Source organism: Mya arenaria, chromosome 4 (assembly GCF_026914265.1).
Source record: "Mya arenaria isolate MELC-2E11 chromosome 4, ASM2691426v1".
NCBI classification, from domain to species: domain Eukaryota; kingdom Metazoa; phylum Mollusca; class Bivalvia; order Myida; family Myidae; genus Mya; species Mya arenaria.
This window is the reverse complement of record NC_069125.1, coordinates 79,583,989-79,607,213: the sequence shown is the minus strand read 5'-3', so window position 1 is coordinate 79,607,213 and position 23,225 is coordinate 79,583,989. Positions and strand designations below refer to the sequence as shown.

General features: G+C 35.8%; 1 protein-coding gene across 2 annotated transcripts; it reads right to left on the bottom strand.

Moving 5' to 3' along the window:
• Window positions 1-1,082: 1,082 nt before the first annotated feature.
• On the bottom strand, window positions 1,083-22,794 carry LOC128231499 (E3 ubiquitin-protein ligase SIAH1A-like). 2 transcript variants are annotated; one of them, XM_052944413.1, is made up of 7 exons: window positions 22,711-22,794; window positions 15,227-15,329; window positions 14,679-14,840; window positions 11,503-11,635; window positions 11,103-11,209; window positions 6,544-6,736; window positions 1,083-5,603 (listed from the first exon to the last, which is right to left on the bottom strand). In XM_052944413.1, exons 2-7 carry the CDS (start codon window positions 15,318-15,320, stop codon window positions 5,420-5,422), a joined length of 873 nt encoding a protein of 290 aa, XP_052800373.1. In that variant the 5' UTR covers window positions 15,321-15,329; window positions 22,711-22,794; the 3' UTR covers window positions 1,083-5,419. The 2 variants fall into 2 exon arrangements, with proteins under 2 accessions (XP_052800373.1, XP_052800374.1); XM_052944414.1 differs by lacking the exon at window positions 22,711-22,794 and adding an exon at window positions 22,335-22,701.
• Between the last annotated feature and the right edge of the window lie 431 nt (window positions 22,795-23,225).

The window sequence follows — 23,225 nt, the reverse complement described above, 5'->3', positions numbered from 1 at the left end:
AACAGATAAAACCGGCTTCTACATCTTATTGGCTTCTACATATTACTGGCTTCTACATTTAACTGGCTTCTACATTCAACAGTCTTCTACATCTAACAGGCTTCTACATTTTTTTGGCTTCTACATCTTACTGGCTTCTACTTTGAACAAGCTTCTACATCTAACTGGCTTCTACATCTAACAGACCTCTACATCTTACAGACTTACATCTAACAAGCTTCTTCATATATCTGGCTTCTACATCTAACTGGCTTCTACATCTAGCTGACTACAACATCTATCGGGCTTCTACATCTAACAGTCTTCTACATCTAACAGGTTTCTACATCTAACTGGCTTCTACATTTAACAGTCTTCTACATCTAACTAGCTTCTATATATACATGGCTTCTACATCTAACTGGCTTCTACATCTATATGGCTTCTACATCTAACTGGCTTCTACATCTACCTGGTAGAATTGGTTTCTACATCTAACAAGCTTCTACATCTAACTGGCTTCTACATTTAACTGGCTTCTACATCTACCTGGCTTCAACATCTACCTGGCTTCTATATCTAACTGGCTTCTACATCTACCTGGCTTCTACATCTAACTGGCTTCTACATTTAACTGGCTTCTACATTTAACTGGCTTCTACATCTAACTGGCTTCTACATCTAACTGGCTTCCACATCTAACTGGCTGCTACATCTAACTGGCTTCTACATCTACCTGGCTTCTACATCTACCTGGCTGCTACATCTAACTGGCTTCTACATCTACCTGACTTCTACATCTAACTGGCTGCTACATCTAACTGGCTTCTACATCTAACTGGCTGCTACATCTAACTGGCTTCTACATCTAACTGGCTGCTACATTTAACTGGCTTCTACATCTACCTGACTTCTACATCTAACTGGCTGCTACATCTAACTGACTTCTACATCTAACTGGCTCCTACATCTAACTGGCTTCTACATCTAACTGGCTTCTACATCTACCTGGCTTCTACATCTAACTGGCTGCTATATTTAGCAGTCTTCTACATCTATCTGGCTTCTATACCTAACTAGGCCAATATAGATAAAACCCTGAACAATTTTCATCTTTTATAGAAATAAATCAAGTAATATGAAGTATATTCTAATGTACAATAATGAAATCCAAATATGACACAATAAACAATGTATTTTCATTCTTCATCCTTCATATTAAATATTTAATGTTATTGAGTATTAGTACAAGAGCTGTCGTAGAACAGTGTGCTCAACTATATGCTGCTTTGTCTTAAAAATGAATGCATGAATGCATTAATGATGTTATATGTGCTTGTCAAAAACAATTAAGAAAACAAAGTCAATCAAGGTCCATAATTTGTATTTAGATTAATGGAGCTGCATAACCTAATTGTGTGAAGGCCATGAACAACCTGTATTGTGTGAAGTATTGTCTGATGGCTGTGAAAAGTTATTGTGTGATGGCCGTGAACAACAGTTATTGTGTGATGGCCGTGAACAACAGTTATTGTGTGAAGTATTGTGTGATGGCCATGAACAACAGCTATTGTGTGAAGGCCATGAACAACCCGTATTGTGTGAAGTATTGTCTGATGGCTGTGAAAAGTTATTGTGTGATGGCCGTGAACAACAGTTATTGTGTGATGGCCATGAACAACAGTTATTGTGTGAAGTATTGTGTGATGGCCATGAACAACAGTTATTGTGTGAAGTATTGTGTGATGGCCGTGAACAACAGTTATTGTGTGAAGTATTGTGTGATGGCCGTGAACAGCAGTTATTGTGTGAAGTATTGTGTGATGGCCGTGAACAGCAGTTATTGTGTGAAGTATTGTGTGATGGCCGTGAACAACAGTTATTGTGTGAAGTATAGTCTGATGGCCATGAACAACAGTTATTGTGTGAAGTATTGTGTGATGGCCATGAACAACAGTTATTGTGTGAAGTATAGTCTGATGGCCATTAACAACAGTTATTGGTGAAGTATTGTGTGCTGGCCATAAACAGCAGTTATTGTGTGAAGTATTGTGTGATGGCCATGGAGAACAGTTATTGTGTGAAGTATTGTGTGATGGCCATGAACAACAGTTATTGTGTGAAGTATTGTGTGATGGCCATGAACAACAGTTATTGTGTGAAGTATTGTGTGATGGCCATGAACAACAGTTATTGTGTGATGGCCGTGAACAACAGTTATTGTGTGAAGTATTGTGTTGTGGCCGTGAACAACAATCATTGTGTGAAGTATAAAATCCATTGAATGATCATTATTTGAATATATTAAAACCCTGTGTTGATCTTAAACTAAACTGGAACTTTTTAAGTCGATCAGGGGCCATGATTGGTATTTAGGATGATATGGCGTTATGTAACCTAATGGCGTTATGTAACCTTGTGGACAACTGTGTGAAGTACGAAGTCCATTGATTGAATGTTATTTGAGATCAGAGTTTAAACCTCAAGTTGCCCTAAAACTTTAACCAAACTCCTAAGTAGATCAAGGGCCATAATTTGTATTTAGTATGATATGGAGTTATGGAACCTAATTGTTTGATGAAGGGTATAGAAGTTATGAGTGAAAATGCCAACTATCCTTTAACTAATACCTGACACAATGTGCCCTAACAAAGTTCCCAGGGGCCATATTAAGATAATATGGAGTTATGGAACTTAATTGTGTGATGGTCCTGAACAACTGTATGAAGAATCAGTGAATTGAATGAGGGGTATTAAGAGTTATAAGGAAAAACTGACTTTCCCCTCAAACTTTTAACCAGATGCCGATGCCGGAGCTAGTAGTATAGCCTTCCTTATTCTAATAGTGGAGCTAAAAAATAGCAAGATATGGTCTCAATTAGTTTAAGTATATATTACATTCATAATTTACATAACAGCAAAACTTCAGAGAAACCAGCCAAAAAAGTAAGGGAATTTCTAACAAGACTTAATCAATTTTGAATATGCATGAGCCGTTAGCTATTTTTAGACAATATATGGCATGTGTGCCATCACTGCCATATCATACAAATACCAGTTAACAAACATGTCTGCGTTCCAATATCAAAAGAAAATATAAACAACTGATTCCATTTACAACTTTGAACATTTTCAGATTGACAGAATATCTACAATTACAAAGTTTCATATACAAAAAAACAATGTGTATTTTACAAAAACCTTAACAGTTAACACAGAATGTAACATGACACGTAAAGAGACACATTCATGTCACACAACAGAATAAAATGCTTGTACACAAGACGGACATTTGAATACACTAACAGAAGTGCTTGAAGGGTAATTTCCTACTCTTACCTACAGACGTCCCAGAACTCTGTGTTTGTATCTAGTATCTACTAGTCATGAACTGTAATTATTTCCACAAACCAACTATAAAAATTATTTTCGTTCACTCTACACACAATTGCCTGACAGAAATTTCTCATTTTGAAGATACCTGTATGGTCAGAGATAAAACAACACTCTTATATGGCAATCGAAATTCATACATTTTGTTTTACACGGTGTTAATAGTGCTTCACAAAATCACCTATAATTTGAAGAGGATTTTAGGATTTTATTTTGTCATGATTTACAGTTTATTCTTTAGATGTGTAATTAGATTACGGTGAAGCTGAACTCCAAATGAGGCTCGCTTCTCTGGTACATAGTCACGAATATGAACTGATTTCAAACGAAATGTGCACTGAAAAGTTAAGGTAGGTAATGGCTAATAATGATCAACACTGTCCATTTGACTCTTTAGAACAAAGTTATATTTCCTAGAGCATGCTTGCATATTTACCAGAAAAATCCTATAAAACTGTCCCTCACAACAGCCAATTTATATCACAGTTAGATAACAAAACTAGAAGATCATATTTTAGTTACCAAACAGAACTACTGCAATCTGGTTTTAACAAGCGCACCACTGAAAAATGGGTCGTGAAAACTACATGTAACGTTGGTTTCCTTATACGTTTAGATTTATGCTAAAAAAACATGCTTCACTTAATAGTGGGTCAAGTCGAAGATACATAAAACATAACAACAATCATTCACATTAGCACATTTCTTTAGCTTGTCACATAGATTTGAAATATACATCTAAATGTGCTCAACACATAATCTTCTTTCAAAGTCACCTTCATTAATAACCTAAAACTTGTATTTTATTACATATTTTTATACTTAACAATTTGCCATGAAATAAGTCTCATTAGTTCTAGATGGTAGCCATTTCCACCACAGACCATGGATGAAAATGGATGCCTTTCTAATTTAATACTTTTACTCTTAACATACACAGTCTATTAATGAAAGAAATCTAAAAGTCCCTGTCTATATGTACATGTTTAAAATAATTCAACATACTCCAATAATTACAATATCTGTATTTAACTTTTAAAATGGAAGAAATGTTAGACGAGAGGAACTGATCAGTTCCCGATATCCTGACATTATTCACTGATCTATTTTCTGAGCAGTCAAAGGTGATTGCTTGCAACCTTATCGTCATGACATGACACACCAACATATCACTGTTACCAATACTGCATAAACGAGTTCATCGGGTTTTGTATTCAGGCCCCGCCCAAGCAATAACAAGTAATTACTGTACCAAAATCAAAAACATGGTGGATGTTCGGATAAGCCTCATCAAGCCTGGCAGATCAGTTCAAGTAACTAACCACAGAACTATATATGAGGGAAGTTTTGTTTCAAGAAAGATTCTTCCAAACACTCGCAAAGGAAGATTCTGAGCTGACATTGCTCACATTGCAGTCAAATGTGTTCTAAAAATAGAACATTCACTGCAAATTAAATGTAGGACTAGTAAGGCGACTATAAATTAATTGCTAAATTTTCATCCCGGACCGCCCCCTATTTTTTTCGCTGCCACCCTTAAATTTTATTGACTCAAATAAAAATATTTAACTGGGCTCTGTATTTGCGTATTGGTCCTATGCTGTCCGGGAATGGTGTTTATTCATACCTATGGTGTTGATGTGTAACATTCACATGTAAAAAAGAATTGTTACAATCTTGTTCATGGTTCATCTAGAAACAATGCATAAGGTCCCTTTTGCCATAAGAAATTGCATGAACAAAAATTCAAGGGTAAAACAGTCATCTTAGAAAAATAAAGAAATAAAATGTCACCCCCCGCCCCCATTAAAAAAAAAATGGATGAAAATCTAGCACTTAATTTCTATTGGCCTTAACATCTTTGAGAATCAACAAGAAGTAAATGCATTAGTTATTTAGATGAGGCAAGTAAATTCCGGCAGGCTTCACATAAAGATGAAGATTAAAGAGGTCTAATGTTGGACACAATCATCACCCTGGCGGACTGAGGCAGACTGCCACATAACAAGCACTACACAAATAACATAACAGCACATATGTGTGGTGTTTACATGGAGCACATGGAAATGGTGACGTTAATTCCTAGGTTGCCGTGGTCAGCAAAGAGCTGTGCAATATTAGTGTCAAACACTAGACAGTCACTGGCACTGATGGCGGACTGGACGCCGTCGTGTATACTGCGAGGTGTCGCCTCCCATGTCAGCCGACGACGGTGACCGTTCAACTCCAATCTGGAAGGTAACAATGACCAGGTGACTGTCAAGAAGAGTACATCAGATACATTTAGGACTTTTAGTGCTTTGACGACAGAAACATAACTAAAGGCTTTATAAAATGGATAAAGATTATCTTATTAACTCCAGTGACTTGACTAGTTTATCACTTGCACTCGCTGGTTGGTGCATGGCCATACTGACTTAATATCACTGATGGATTAGAAGACTTAATAATATAAGAGGTAATATATGAACATAAATGTGAAGTTCCCTGCCTGCTTACGTGTGCCAATAAGCTGAATGATGTAAGAGGTACTATATTAACCTATATGTGAAGTTCCCTGCCTGTTTGTGTACGCCTATGAGCTGTACAATGTAAGAGGTACTATATCAACCTATATGTGAAGTTCCCTGCCTGTTTGTGTATGTCTATGAGCTGTACAATGTAAGAGGTACTATATTAACCTATATGTGAAGTTCCCTGCTTGTTTGTGTATGTCTATGAGCTGTACAATGTAAGAGGTACTATATTAACCTATATGTGAAGTTCCCTGACTGTTTGTGTATGTCTATGAGCTGTACAATGTAAGAGGTACTATATTAACCTATATGTGAAGTTCCCTGACTGTTTGTGTATGTCTATGAGCTGTACAATGTAAGAGGTACTATATTAACCTATATGTGAAGTTCCCTGACTGTTTGTGTATGTCTATGAGCTGTACAATGTAAGAGGTACTATATTAACCTATATGTGAAGTTCCCTGACTGTTTGTGTATGTCTATGAGCTGTACAATGTAAGAGGTACTATATTAACCTATATGTGAAGTTCCCTGCCTGTTTGTGTATGTCTATGAGCTGTACAATGTAAGAGGTACTATATTAACCTATATGTGAAGTTCCCTGCCTGTTTGTGTATGTCTATGAGCTGTACAATGTAAGAGGTACTATATTAACCTATATGCGAAGTTCTCTGCCTGTTTGCGAGTGCCTATGAGCTGTACAATGGCGTAGAACATGTGCTGTCCCTCCATCTTCTCCTGCTTCTCAAGGACAAGCATAAAGTTGTGGCCAAAACATGACTGCATCATCACCCAGTCCACAGCCCCGGGCAGGTTGATGTCCGTCGCCAGGAACACTATGTCCTCACCTGTGAGCAAAGAAAGGAACAAGATGAACATTGTATAATTGTAGCTTGGATAATATGAGACAACCATTGATGGATCATGGTATTTCCAATATATTGAATGCTTCCTTTGTGAGGACAGTCAATCAGTTTGGTCACATAACTTTGCCCACTTACTTTAAAGAATCTTGTAAGTTCTATCATTGATGAATGAACTCAATAAGGAAGTCATAATGATCTGTATTTATTTTCATTTGTTGTTTAATTCGTCATATTTTTGTGATGTGTTGATCAGAATGTTGACATTTGGTTGAATTAATTAGTTTGTGTCATAGATTTCTGCAACTAGAGATTTTGTGCAAGGTTTCAAGATGGGAATAATTACTCAGTGTCTATCGATGTTTAAATAAATGCATTGTCAGTTTTGAATTTTGGTAACCAGCCAAATCCATGAAGTCACTGATAGAGATTAGCAAGAATCAGAGAGCATATATACATGTATCTTTCAATGCAATAGATCTGGTATATTATATATGGTGTGTACGTTATTGCTTATATATGTGATTTATTGTTGTTATTGTTATAAGGTATTGTTACTAGGGATTGAACGAGTATTGTTGAAATCAGTCTTTAGTTGGCAATAATCAATTTTGATTTTCAAAAAATTAATATCACTTCTTACTTGTTCACAATAACAAACATTTTCATCGTTGAAATCTAGTGATAATACGATGACATCTTAAGATAGAAATTTTATGAAATAAGCAAACCAAAACACAGTTATAATAAGCTTTCTGTCCATGGTTGTCAGTTATTCACACCCATAAAGCTATTACTGGCGTGCTACAAGAGCTGGAATGTCATTCTATAAAACATTTAGATAACTCATGTACAACATCTCTGTCCATTTAACACACAAATCAGCTTCTTTATGACGTCAATGATTGATTGAAATGACACCTTAGATTATTTTTAATAATAGATCAAGGTATTTGTCGGATTATTTATCACAAGTAGTCACTAAGACTATATAGTGTCTGCTTTAACATTTTGAAGTGCCACTTGACATACCAGTATCCAAAAATAGACTTTATAATCAGTCCTACTTAACCTTTCTGAATTTAGGACGGTCACTTCTGGGGTTTGTAATGATACCTGATTCTGTTGATATCGAAGTCAGATTATATCATACATATCAAACATGATTCCCATCATATGTCTTTATATATTTAAAAGTTTATGACATTGACTTAACATTTACAAATTATATCAATAATATAAGACCTTCAAGTCAGATTAATACAATGAATATATTAAATTACATTCCCGGTTTACACAGAAATAATGGGAAATATGCATAATGGTATTAACCAACTACTATCTTTAAAAAAATTGTGTTCGAAAATAAGAATTAAGCTTGATTTGCATTAAAAACTTAAGTTATTGTGTGTTTTTTTATCTTCTGCATTATTTATTTTGTGATTTGCATGTCATTCTTCAAATGACTCATGATTGGAGATAAACTTTATCTTATCTTGCACATGTGGAACTGCAAATCAGAATTGTTTTGTAATTATACACACAAGATATTCCGGTCGAATCCAAGTCAATATGGTCACAGGTGTAACTCCATGATTTGGGGTGTTCTTAGTAAATAGGAAATGCTACATACTTACATGATACATTTTCAGTCATCGAAATTAGACTTTTGGATGAACAAGCCCGAGTTCTTATACTATTGCTTGGCATCAATTATTTTAACAAGCCCTGCTATATAAAACTCAGAATTTGAGCAAGCCGGAAGACATTTTACCAGTGCAGGGCTTGCGGGCTTGTGCTAATTTCGACAACTGCAATTTGCCATGATTAAGTTGTAAGATTTAGATAGGTGCATTTTTATCCTAATTTTAAAATTGATAGTACGCACATGGCTTATTATGTTCCTGAACAAGAGCTGTCAAAGAGAAAGCTTTTAAGTTTAAGGATTGCAAAGTTTTGGTGCAACATGCATGGATCACAGTAAAATTACATTACAGGCACAACCTTATTGAGATTTTTAGCTGAATAATAAACTGCCATAATTTGCATTATATGCAAAAAAAAGAGTTATCTAACTTCATGAATAAAGTATAATAGATGTTTAATAGCTCATGTTATAGTTTCAATGCAATACATGAAGAAGTAACTGAGATAATGACTTAAATGTGGTTACATGCAAAACCTTAACCAGAATTTCAAAATCAAATAATGAAGGGGCATTTATGGTATGCAAAACAGAGTTATCTAACTTGATTAATTAAGCATTTCTGATTGTTGAATATAAATGCATTAAGTCTCAATGCAATAAATCATGTACTTGATGAGAAATTAATCAACAGGCAACATAATATTATGTATTGCATTGAAACTATATATATGTACCGACTTAAATGTGCTAATATTCAAAACCATAACCAGTATTTCAAAGTCAAATAATAAGGGCAGTAATTGGCATTATATGCAATACTGAGTTAACACACTTGATATACATGTATAAAGTCTTAAGGCCACACCAGATTGATATTTCGTTCCGCGGATTTACCGCTCCTATTTTTTTGAAAATGTAAAAAAATATTTTTATTTTTTTGTGCGCCCGCACCTTCATTTTGATCACCAAGCAGATTTTTTTCAGGTAATAATTTATTAAAAGGCTAAAAATAATCAAGTATAATTTTTCTACGCTAGTTTTCTTGTTTTTGTAAAGGGAAGTTACCGATGCGTAGTGTTTTTATACTGTATATAGATCGGTTTAGCATGGGTTTCAATAAATTCAATCAAAATAGCGGCTTCCGGTATAAACAATGTGGCTCGAATTTTGGAAATTAAATCTTATTTTTGACAATAAATATGTTTTGAGCATGCTTGAAGTCATTGTTGATCGTCTCATGCACTAAAGGATCATTATTTAAAGCAATCATTATGCAATAAAGCATGTGTATCTGTGACTGGTTGCGATTTTATTGCGTAATTAGTGACTCGTTTTGAATGGAAATCGGACAGGTCAACTTAACTGTAACACGAGTCATTGTTTGGTCCAAATTGATGTATCAAGCTCATTTTTGATCAAATTCTGACAAAACAAGTTTTGAACAAATATCTTCACAAATAGCGATATAAACACTGGTCTGGATATACCTCAACATAAGTAAGCCTAAGTTTATCACCTTATATTTTGTTTTTATTTGCAGCATAATCTGGGATTGTAATGCACTTGTCAATTGTAACCACTGCCCCGCCCACCCCTTGCCCTTGTTCCAGGAGTATACCGGGGACAACAGAGGCAATGGGCTGTGTTTTGACCTTTCAGGTGGCCCTGCAGTGCCTAGTGAATGTGGTTTTGTCTTCATATTGAAAATAGTCGGGAATGGGCCTCACATAGGTATTCGGGGTTGCGGGGCCATTTGGCAGGGATTTTACCAGCAGTGTGTCCCTGCAGATCGGGTATTTTACCCGGGTTTTGAGAGACCGGAAGTCAAAGTCCCAACTATTATTCCGGAATTGGGGGGGGGGGGGGCATATACAATTGGCTGGTGCATAAAAACATCTAAATAATTAAAGAAGTACTCTGAAAAATACCCTTGTTCTTTTTGTTTTAATAAGCACATGTCATTGCATTTCCTGTGACAATAAAAACAAAATTTAGTCTATGTTATATGGAGTCTGATGTTTGATGATGCCTGTGTAAGTGATCATTTTTTACAAATTCAAAATCAATCCTAACTTATGTCTAAATACAGTTGCATAATTATGATGTTTAACTGATTCAGGTAGATTTATATAAGTCGTTTCAAACTTTTTACTAAAAGCAGGGTTATTTACTATTATGAATGATCCTCATATTAAAGTACGTTTGAATTATATAAGAAATTAGATTTATCCATATAATGTTTGTACTAAACACGGATGAATAAATAGTATGTTTTCTGACATTTTCCCAATGTCCATTAGAGGTGCAGTTCAAGATGGCATTAAAATGGGTTTTAGGGCAATTATTTTGAACAATCTTTCTTATTTATATTGAATATAAGGAAAAATATATTTTTCGCTCATCCCTCGCTTCGGTTTTTATGAAAACTGACAAACTTTTTTTTTTTTGTGCTCGCTCGCTCCAATTTTTTTTTTGGCAAAAATCCGAGGAACTTAACATTAATTTGGTGTGGCCTAATGTAATACATGATGTTTTTGCTGAGATATTGCCTTAATGTTGTTACCTACAAAACCATAACCAGAATTTCATTCAATAGCTAGGGTGAGAAGAATAGCTCTCCTTGTTCTTGAATAGTCGAGCTAAAAATGGACGACTTCAGTAAAACTTGATGAATCTGTTGTTACAAGTGAGTGAGTTACGTACCCTGGAGAGTGGTGATACTCTTGTGTGAGGACATGAGGTGTGGCATTACCTGCTCCAGCCCGCCCTGCCACTTACATGATGCCCCCGGACATGGGCAGCAGTACGGTCTGCAATAAAGTATCCAAGTAAAGTGAAAGAAAAATGAAGCGGATATGCTCCGATTTCTTTCACTTCTTAAACCAATAAAATAAACATAGTAAAATTATTTCTATACAACAAACAATTTAACAATAGTAGAATACTATTCCAAAATTTGAAGTTTTAAAAAAACTCAACAAAACTTGAAAAGAATGCTTTAATCTGACATTTCTTGCAGAATAATATACTGAAAGTACTGATTCACACACTTAAATTATCAAAGCACATCATACAAAATCATGCCTTCATGTGTTGATCATACCTGAATTCACAGGTTTCTTCATGTTCTGGTTTCTCCGTATGAAGTAGCGTGGTCTGACAGCCATTGTTTGCATATTTACAGGGGAAGTTTACTGTGGCAGCCACTTTTTCCATGGCCAGGTTCCGTATATTTCCTGCAAAAAAACACTAGTTTTGAAATTCATCTATCATTATCTACTTTAAAATTGATTTCTGTATTTATTTTATAGTTTATAAAATGTTTGGGTAAACAATGATACATTCTATTGTTCATTTATTTATCGAGCAGTGTTCTATGATAACCATACAGCAACATATTCATAAGTTGATGTGAGTTATTCTTCTGTATTTCTCTTAAAGCTGCACTCTCACAGATTTACCATTTTTACAACTTTTTTATTTTTTTGTCTTGGAATGAGCAAATTTTTGCTTAAATATTTGCCAACCAGTGATATAAGACTGCTGACAAAAAGTCAGATCGCAGATTTTCATATTTCCGTTCCAAAACTAATGTTTTATGGCTTAGACCGTTACTAACAATTTAAAAAATGCATAAAACATTAATTTTTGAACTTAAATATAAAAATCTGCCATCTGATCTTTTGTTAGCAGTCTTATATCACTGGTTTCCATAGATTTTCGCAAAAATTGGCTCAATCCAAGACAAACAAGCATTTTCAGTGAAAAGATATCCCCCGCCAACGATGGCTTGTTTGTGCTTGATGGCTTGTTTGTGCTTGAAGGTTAAAAAAAATCTCAGAAAGAATAAGATAAGCACATTGGTTTTACTGAGAAACGGCTGCAAACAATGATTTTTTAATGAATCAAGGGCAATAACTCTAAGGAAAATTGACCAATCCAAAAGAAAAATAGACAGGCATCATCACAGTATGTTGGTTCTTATTTATTCCAAGTGTCATGAAATTCTACCAGCTAGTTGCATAGAAAAGGCTGCAAACATGGATCTTTTAATAAATCAAGGGCAAATAACTCATATAGAAATTACACAATCCAAAATATAAATAAACAGGCATCATCGCAGTATGTTGGTTCATATTTATTTCAAGTTTCAAGAATTTCTACCAACTAGTTACTGAGAAATGGCTGTAAATGAGTTTTTCAAAAAATCAAGGGCATTAACTCCAAGTACAATTGACCAATCCAAAAAAATGAACAGGCATCATCCCAGTATAGTAATTCATATTTATTCAAAGTTTCATGAAATTCTGCCAGCTAGTGACTGAGAAATGGCTGTGAATGTGCATTTTTCAAAAAATCAAGGGCAATAACTCCAAGGACAATTGACCAATCAAATTTTTTTTTGGACGGGCATCATTCCAGTATAGTGGTTCATATTTATTTTAAGTTTCATGAAATTATACCGGATAGTTACTGAGAAAACGCAGGTGATGGACAGACGGAAGGAAGGACGGACGGAAGGAAGGACGGACGGAAGGAAAGACGGAAGGACGGACTGACAACGCCATTTCAATATCCCCCTCCCTATTTCATAGGCGGGGGATAAAAATAAAAAAGTTGTCAAAACTTCCAATTTGTGAGAGTGCAGCTTTAAACATATTAGCAATGTATTGACAAACTATTGCACATAAGTGATTTGGAGCATTTGGCATTACTTGAAACAATCCCGAAAACGACTCATGATGTAATATTCTCACTTACCGGCCTGCCACATGTGTAAGATTCTCACCAAGTAGCCCGCAACACGTGTAAGATTCTCACCTTGCAGCCAGCAACACGTGTAAGATTCTCACCTTTCAGCCCGCAACAAGTGTAAGATTTTCATTTAGAAGCCAGCGACATGTGTAAGATTCTCACCTTGTGTAAGATTCTCACCTAGCAGCCAGTGACATGTGTAAGATTCTCACCTTGCAGCAGTCTACATGTGTAAGATTCTCACCTGGCAGCCGGTGACATGTGTAAGATTCTCACCTGGCAGCCAGTGACATGTGTAAGATTCTCACCTAGCAGCCGGTGGCATGTGTAAGATTCTCACCTTGCAGCCGGTGACATGTGTAAGATTCTCACCTTGCAGCCAGTGACATGTGTAAGATTCTCACCTGGCAGCCAGTGACATGTGTAAGGTTCTCACCTTGCAGCCGGTGACATGTGTAAGATTCTCATCTAGCAGCCAGTGACATGTGTAAGATTCTCACCTTGCAGCCTGGGACATGTGTAAGATTCTCACCTTGCAGCCTGCGACATGTGTAAGATTCTCACCTGGCAGCAGGCAACATGTGTAAGATTCTCACCTTGCAGCCAGTGACATGTGTAAGATTCTCACCTTGCAGCCTGCGACATGTGCAAGATTCTCACCTTGCAGCCTGAGACATGTGTAAGATTCTCACCTTGCAGCCAGCGATGTGTGCAAGGTTCTAACCTTGCAGCCAGCAACATGTGTAAGATTCTCATCTTGCAGCCTGCGACATGTGTAAGATTCTCACCTGGCAGCCTGGGACATGTGTAAGATTCTCACCTTGCAGCCTGCGACATGTGCAAGATCCTCACCTGGCAGCAGGCGACATGTGTAAGATTCTCACCTTGCAACCAGTGACATGTGTAAGATTCTCACCTGGCAGCAGGTGACATGTGTAAGATTCTCACCTGGCAGCCGGTGACATGTGTAAGATTCTCACCTGGCAGCCGGTGACATGTGTAAGATTCTCACCTGGCAGCCAGTGACATGTGTAAGATTCTCACCTGGCAGCAGTCAACATGTGTAAGATTCTCACCTGGCAGCAGGTGACATGTGTAAGATTCTCACCTGGCAGCAGTCGACATGTGTAAGATTCTCACCTTGCAGCCTGCGACATGTGTAAGATTCTCACCTGGCAGCCGGTGACATGTGTAAGATTCTCACCTTGCAGCAGTCGACATGTGTAAGATTCTCACCTGGCAGCCGGTGACACGTGTAAGATTCTCACCTGGCAGCAGGTGACATGTGTAAGATTCTCACCTGGCAGCCAGTAACATGTGTAAGGTTCTCACCTTGCAGCCGGTGACATGTGTAAGATTCTCACCTAGCAGCCAGTGACATGTGTAAGATTCTCACCTGGCAGCAGTCGACATGTGTAAGATTCTCACCTTGCAGCCTGCGACATGTGTAAGATTCTCACCTTGCAGCCAGCGATGTGTGTAAGGTTCTCACCTAGCAGCCAGCTACAAATGAAAGATTCTCACCAAGCGGGCCGCGACATGTTGGGCACATTGTGAGCTTTTGTCTGCAGCTCTGGCAGACAATGTGGCCGCTTTGGCACTGCATGATTGGAGGTAGAGCAAAGTCAAAACACACCGGGCACTCAAAGTAGCTCGCTAGTTCCTGATTGCTCGAGGTAGCATTCCCTGAAGGTGAATCGATACAAATTTATGAATTGCATGCTTATTTCATTTAAAACATTTATTTTCAGTTACTTAGTACTTACAAGTCTTACTCAAATAATATTTACTTAAATAACAAGCTCCGAGTATTCAAGTACCTCATCCCTAACAAAAGCTGGCAAAAAAATTGAAATGAAGTCTGTCATCATTTTGGCAAATTAACTTTGTGTAAGCTAAAATTTAAAGTTACTCTTTAATTTACTGTATGTTAATCCTAAAAGCGTACAGAACTAGATTTCAAGTAAACTCATTACATTATCCAGTTTATAGTGAACATAGACGACCTCTAAATATAAGGGCAAAAAAAGTCCTCAAACAAGCTTGGAGGCTCCCTGAGGCTAGTTGCTCACCTGCTGCGGCGACAGCAGCAGCCGTGACAGAGGCCTGGGGCTGGGGCAGGAGGCCCCGTGATTTGTTCCCTGATCCACTTTGCTTCATACTCATTGTCCTGTGCTGCAAGCAGAGGAAACAAGATAGTGTACATTATATAGGTACAAAAACTACCAAACTTGCAACCTTATCCTTACCATAGCGTTTTTAAAATAAACTTAAATTTAAATAAACATCAAATGTCTTCCCACCCACAACTGACTCATAAAAAAATATTGCCGAAAGTTTGATGAAATGCGTTTGTTCATTCAGCATAATCCAGGTTGAAGTAAAACCTGCGTGTTTCAACAGCATGTGTTCTACTTGATCTACCATACAACTTGTTTTACGCATGCAAACACATACTGCAACATGTCATGCATCCACCTTGTTTTAGATTCACAATCAACATTAAAAAAGTGAAACATTTTTGGTCAGGTGTAAATGAAGTAAATATGAAAAACAATATTCCAGGTCACCCAATATAAGGGATGGCACGAATTACCGGTATAATTATGAAGAAAAAATTATATATACAGTACAGACTCAGAACCATTATTTTCATTTAAATTTCCATTTATTGGTAAATTATTAAACATTTCCGTCTTTTCATGTACTGCTCAGATAGAGAGAAGCATTTCGAGTCAAGAACATAATTTCATTAGATTTATACGGTCATCGAAATTAGACTTTTGGATCAACAAGCCCAAATTATTATACTATTGCTTGGCATCAAAATTTTGAACAAGCCCTGCTATATAAAATTCAGAATTTGAGCAAGCCCGAAAGACATTTAACCAGTGCAGGGCTTGCGGGCTTGTGCTAATTTCGACCACTGTTTATATTCAGTTATGCAGGCACTTGCAACTGGTGATCTCTGCGTGTAAACAAGTGTTTAGTGACAAGAAGTTGAATTTCAACAACATGTTTCTTAATTATAATTGTCTTTATTTTATAATGTGTTGTTCAAGCAGTTTAAAGTGTTCAGGTCTGAATCATGTCACTCTGTATTTGGTTGCATTTTTTGTCCAGTGCATTGTTAAAATGCTGGCTTCTGTCAGAGAATCAGTTACTGTTTAAATGATGAACCCGAGGAGATACTGGAGGACCAGGATGAGGCGGGGTTCAAGCCAGAGCTGAGCTACTGCACTCAACAGAAAGGACTGTTAGGGAACCTGGGATCACAGTATATATCCAGAGTTGCAGAGAATGTGCAGGAACGTTTCCAGGACATACCGTACCGATTGTGGATAATATGAGTGTGTTGGTGCCTAAAGGTATTGCCAGTTCTGTGTCAATCGCCAAGTATGGATTAGTCCAGTTTAAGTGCCTTGTTTGAACACTTTAAACCTTACATAGGCAGTCCAGAGATGTGCTTGTCTTAGTACTCTGAGTACAAGAGACAAGTGGCCAAGGCCTACCCTACGCTTGGACTGTTGGATATTACCAAAGTGTGTATGTGCAAGTTTGCCAGCTAACTGCCAAACATTGTTATTATCCTAAAGTGCTATTCAGTTATTCCCATGAGAAGTGTTTAGTGCGATTGTGGGTTCTCTTCACAGAATCGCATTATGACACGGCTTCGAACCTCGCTGAACAACAAAAACCTGGACACTCTGATGAGAATCAGGGAGGATGGACCACCCCTGAATCAGATTGATTTCAACAGAGCCCTACTCAAGTGGAAAAGTGTTAAACAAAGAAAACTTTATCATATGCAGACCTGTAGTATATTATATAGTGCTTCTCATCTTGAGACCTACATAGTGTAGACTGCTTGAGTATATAGTGCTTCTTGTTTTGAGAGCTAAGATGTGATGATATATTGACTATTTTTTTTTATTTTTTTTTTTACTATTGATGTCATGTTGTTTGCAATAAGCTAGTTTTGTTTGTATTAGCTTATTTGATTTATTTATGCAGTATTTAAATTCTGATATATTTATGTATGCATGATAGGTTTGCATATAACAAAATGTCTGAAACATGAATTATTTTTTAAAAGGTATATACAACAAATTAATACCAACTAAAAACAACCAGTATGACCATTTTAAAACAAGTACAACACCTATTTGAATGCATAGAAAAGTTGTCCAGGACACACAAGAACCCACCATTTGACATTTAAAATCTCAAAATTTTCCGACTTTAATTTTTTTTGGGGGGGGAACTCTCTCCAACACCCTCCCCCGATCGCACTTCTCCCTCAAATTTCTGTCTAGGATGAGCCCTGCAGTAACAAATCGTTCGTACCAAGTTTCTGAGTTAATAGTTCCATTTTATGTAAAAACATTAAAAAGACATACAAACAGCACAAGATAGAAATAATAACAATATTATATTTATTGTATGCATTCTGGCCTTCTCGTTCACCAGAGTGATGATGCAATGCGAACAACACTCTGGTCAATCTGATTAAAAAACAGCAAGGAAATTCAACCAATCAGAGACATTTTGGTTGTTTTCTTTAGATTTGCTTTGCATGTTTGACAATGATAATAAAGGCTTTGCCACTCGTGAAATATTGTCTTGTCCCACTCACTTGGTGAAATGTATTAGGACCTTGTATTGAAACAAAACAATATTAAGACATAATATTTTAACATCATCAGACATATTCAATATCATACACATCTTGTGTGGCCAACTATATTAAACCAACATAATAGATAATCAAGCAACGAATACCCATATGTACATGGACTCTGAACAATAAAAACTGTTGACAAATCTATATTAAAAGTTGTTGTTGTTTGGTGTATTTTTGTGTTTGAATAATGACAATACCTATTTGTATTTTAAATTCATGCCAGTATTAATTTAACAAACAAACAAATAGAAAACGTAGGCATAATGTTATCATGATGACTAAGATTATTGTCCGATAACTTTGAATTAAACAGACTATAATTAACATTAAGTTAATATTACTTGTATTTTAATTTGAAACATTGTTCCGTCAAAGTGGAGTGCATATCTTCAGGTAAATTGTTCTATGGAGTCTGCTATAATAAGTCAATGATTGTTTCATGTGTTGTGTTTTAAATCTGAATTTTTCGCAATATCCTTTTAGTTGATGTTTGTAAAATGTAAGTTTAGTTATTGGAAAAAGAAACCTGTTCTTTCATGTATTCAGGGCATTGTTTGTTTAATGTTGTATACAAAAGATGACATTTTATTGGTCTTGAAAAAAAAATACAGAAAAACAACTAAGATTGCAAGATCTGGGCATGATTTCAAACTATAATCAGCTTGACAATATGATTAATATAATACCTGTGTATCATTTCCTGGATTTAAAATAAAATATAATAGAAACTTACCATCAAATTTAATTTAAACTTATTTCCCTACCCCAATCTCAGAATTATTAATTAAAATGGCATCACCCATGGAAAAAAGAATATCCTTTATGTCATTTACTTTTCAACATTTTTGTAATAATTTGGTATGAGTGTGGCAAGAAATATATTTGCTTCAAGAAATAAAACATAATTGATCACATCAGTAACAAATATAATTAAACTGTACTAAAATAGCCATATTCTAACAATGTTTTAAACGTGTAACATTTTTTTTTAAACAAAGGATTTTTTTTAAATGTTTCAAGTGGAGCTTTTTAGGATTGTGCTACATTAATGATAATATATGGATATTTGTTGTGCCAAAAATTGTTCTATGCAATTACTTTCTTTTACAACTATACCATATACATACAAAAAAATATTTATAAAACTAAAGTATGAATGGTCAAAACTCTGTCAAAAATACATATGAATTTGTTCGCTTCCATATTTGTAGCAAGCAATACTGTTTAAAACAATATGAAAATTGTTTACTTGTTTCATGGATGACTAACAAATAATAGGGGTTGAAATGTCTTTTATATAGGGGTTGAATTCAATTGTCATCAATATAGCTATTAAAATATTTCAATTAGGGATTTAGTCCATATAACAGGGCCTACATTAAGAATTTGAAACAGGAAGTATGAACTTCCTTTTCATCAATTTTAGAAGTTTTTCACTGAAATGTTGAAGTTTTAGTCTCCCAAAAACGATATCTTTTTCCACTAGTTTTCAAGTAGTATGTTAAAAAAATATAACTTGCAACTTTAACACACCAAATTTAATGACTTATATTATAATCATTCATTTTACTTAGAGACTGATTGAAAGTGTGTCTATGTAAGTAATATTGACCATGGTTTTGGTATTTTGAACTTCAAATCTTTTTACTTTGGAAGTTTTCTTCAAAACTATGGAAGTTTTTGTAACTCCAAGGAATCAATTTTGGAAGTTTTAACCCATTTCTAGGGAGTAATATACTTCCAAACTTTCTTAAATGGAAGCCCTGATATAAACAGCCGCTTCAGAGTCTTTGACGATTTTTGTGTTGGCGACTCTACGTGTCCATATCCCACTTCTTGTTTTCCTAGCCAAGAATGACAGATTCCAGCTCTAAGTATATCAAGCAGAAAGATAACAGGCACTTGCTAGATAGTTAAAAATTGGCGATGCTTTGTTGACAGATCAATCTAAATTTGTGTTTTATTAAATGTAATAAGAGTATTGGCTAAAAATAATTTATGTTTAACTTTTGTGTTTTTATTAAACAATGCAGTGATAAATATTGCTGAGTTACAGTTAAAGAATATATTTTATATTGGTATGAATCAGTCGAAAATGAATATCCAAATGTTAAAAAAGTTCCCTATACCCGCATTATTGTGGCTAAGCAGTACAGTGCTCCAGCCAGGATTTGAAAAGGGCAGGGTGGAGTTTTGAAAAGGGCAAGCTACATGAGTCGTGTAGGGGCGATTGGGGGTGGTTGTGGGAGGGGTCCACCCCTGTCACAAGGTTTTTTTTTTGGGGGGGGGGGGGGAGGTCTCACCCTAGAATTTGTTTTGTTTTCATACTCAATTTAAATCATTTTCCATGATTTTCAGACTTGAACAAAATGGGTCTTTTTCTCAAAATTTAGAAGGGTGTGTTTTAATATCAAAATTAAAATTTGTCTTATTGTCTGTGGTATAGTGTGATTGTACTTGACTGGAGTCATCTTTAGTGCAATGTCACATATTTCTCCTAAAAATCATGTAAAATGAAGAGAAAAACAAAGACAGTTAAACATTTGAAGCAATCAAATAAATAAACACACAAAAACAAATATGTAAGGGACGAATGTTAATTTGGTACGTTCAGGATTGGGTACGAATGTTACATTCAGCCTGGCTGTTATTTAATTGTCTTTAGTAAAATAATGTTTAATATGCTGATGTTTTAGAATAAAATGACAATAAAAATCACTGCCCTTGCTTAAAAAGTCACTTATAAAACATAGAACATTGATAAAATAACTCCGAAATTCGGTCTGACAAAATGGCGGTTTCGGCGAATTTTGACAAGATCGTGGACATGATAGGTAAACACTATATAAAGCATCAACATATTTTTGTGGGTTACAAAGAAATTTTCATCATCAATATTTTAAAAATAAACTTTCAAAACATTTACTGAATAAGTGATGTATTTGATTGTGTTAGCGCCACTTTTCCTGTGTTTATAAATCGGCAGTGACCGTCTGCTTCAAATCAACACTGTTTAAAATGGCGAGTCTCGTCTGTACAACACAAATTAATAAACAATTATTTTAAAATATTTAATTGTGCTTGACAACATTTTTCACCATCCCCTCACATTTTCTATAGCATTTTACGAACTTTCAGCATTGAATAAACGAGTTCTCAATGTATATTCTGATTGGCTGGTATTCAATAGCTCCGCCTCCTGCCGATGTTCCCTATTTGGCTTTTCCTAATTATCGGATTAAAAGATGACCGGTTATGAAAACACAGGTCGTCTGCTAACTACACAAATACACAATTAGCTGTCATATGACTTGGTCAAGGCACATGGGAAGATGAAAGGGCAGTACGGCATATTTTAAGCAGTCGGCAATGGGGCAGCATGGTGACATATTACGTAATTTGTCTCAATTATGACAGCGGCTGCCGATCTTTAATAATGATTTAAATAGTAAAAAGGGCACTAACGGGATAATTGGCGCTAATAGAGCATTTGTGAAAAGGGCACTACTCAAAAAAGGGGCAGGGCGGTAAGAAAAGGGGCACGGGCGCTGCGCCATTGAAAAACGGGCTAGCTGGAGCACTGCAGTAGGGATTGATGTCTTCATTATAAGGGTTAAAAAGTCCAGATAGTGGTTGGTTGACAAGTCTTTAAACTAGGGGTTGTAAAGTCTAAGGGTTGAACAGTTTTCCTTTCAAGAAGGGGTTGAAAAATCTAGTGGTTGAAAAGTCCCTAGTCCAAATAGTTGTACGTTGACAGATTTTTTTTAGATTTTTGATATGGCAAATCCTTCATGTACAAATTGTTTAGTATCAAAAGTGGGTAGTTGTTCCGATTAGGATTCCGGGTAAAAGCATATAGCGTCTATAAAATATCATAAAAACAAGAAATATTACCAGATAATGTTATTTTATATTAGTTCCGTACACAAAAAATAAATATCCAACTTATAATTATGAGTTTGACGGCTTTTCTTCATTTCATTCTGTCAAAACATAACGATATATACATGAAGGGCACCTGCAAGGCTTCAGGGCACAGTTTTAAATCGCTCGGAACATTTGGGCCATGGCCGTTTTATTGGAAATGTAAACAACCTGTTTTAATGCATTAAATGCTTGTTTTGTGCAAAATAACATTTCACTTACATGGTAAAATATGAATAGAACTCTTTATGATCAATTTCAACCATAAAGTACTTCACTTAAAACAATTTCAATATTTTTAAAACACCCCTGTTTTTTGCACATTCCCGTTTAGACGTTAGGGACTGGAAGAATCCCGTATAAAATGTCTATTATTTTAGACTAGAAAAGTCCTGTGCCCAAATGTGGAGGAGAACTGTTTTATACAATGTGGACGTTCTGTTGATCGGCCGGCAATTTCTTATACTGACACCCTTTTGAAGCACTTAAGTGGCGGACAATTTAGTTGCAAACCGGACATAAACTCATAACAAATACTGGTAATAGCAATACATAATTACATGTACAAATACCTGTAGGATGATTTTGGGTTCTGTATAAGGACTTGTGCCCTTTTTAAACCCCTCTTCGTCTAAACTTGTTTCGTCACGATCTATCTTCGGAGCTCATAAAATCTTATCGTGTAAAGGTTGTTGGTAACAGTTATGAGTATATATGATTAAATTACAGCTGTCCATAGACAACGTTGATACAGGTCTCAAAACTGGTACAGCATGTCTCCTTGCCAGTGGCGGTCCAACCTTACTTTAAACGATTCTACATCTTCAATGACACAATGAAGCAAGAAAACACCTGACATTTTAGAACTTAGTAATCTATACTGTAATTTTTAATATCATTTCTGCCAAATATCAATGGAAATACAAATGAGAAACCCAAATATATTACCAGGGAAATGCTACAAGAACATTTTTATTGGAATATTTTGCTTTTGTTTTCTTCTTCGAGAGACAATTCTCCTTTGCGTTCTACGTCATCAGTAGCTGTGTATCCTTTATAGTCAAAACGTCCTGATGTAAAATAGTCATTTTCAAGAGTTATCCGGAGTAGTACGTAATCCATTCACAAATGAAAACTTTCAAAGAAATGGAGAGGAAACACTTGGACAGGTGGCAATAAGTACATATGAGATGAATACGTACTGTCTTCTTCTACCGATACCAGAGTGTGGTACTAAACCTTTACTATCGCTCATACCTTCAGTGACTGTACAGTACATCATGTGGAATACTGAGAACGTTTTATGAAGGACATTCCGCGCCAATTTAAATTTTTAGCTTGACCCCGCCGCGATGCAATCACGATTCCAAGTGATTGTAAATGCCATATCAGATAAAAGTGAATCCAGTCTCATCTTTATATTTTCAGAGTCAACGAAGCAGAGTGGAATACAGTGAGATACG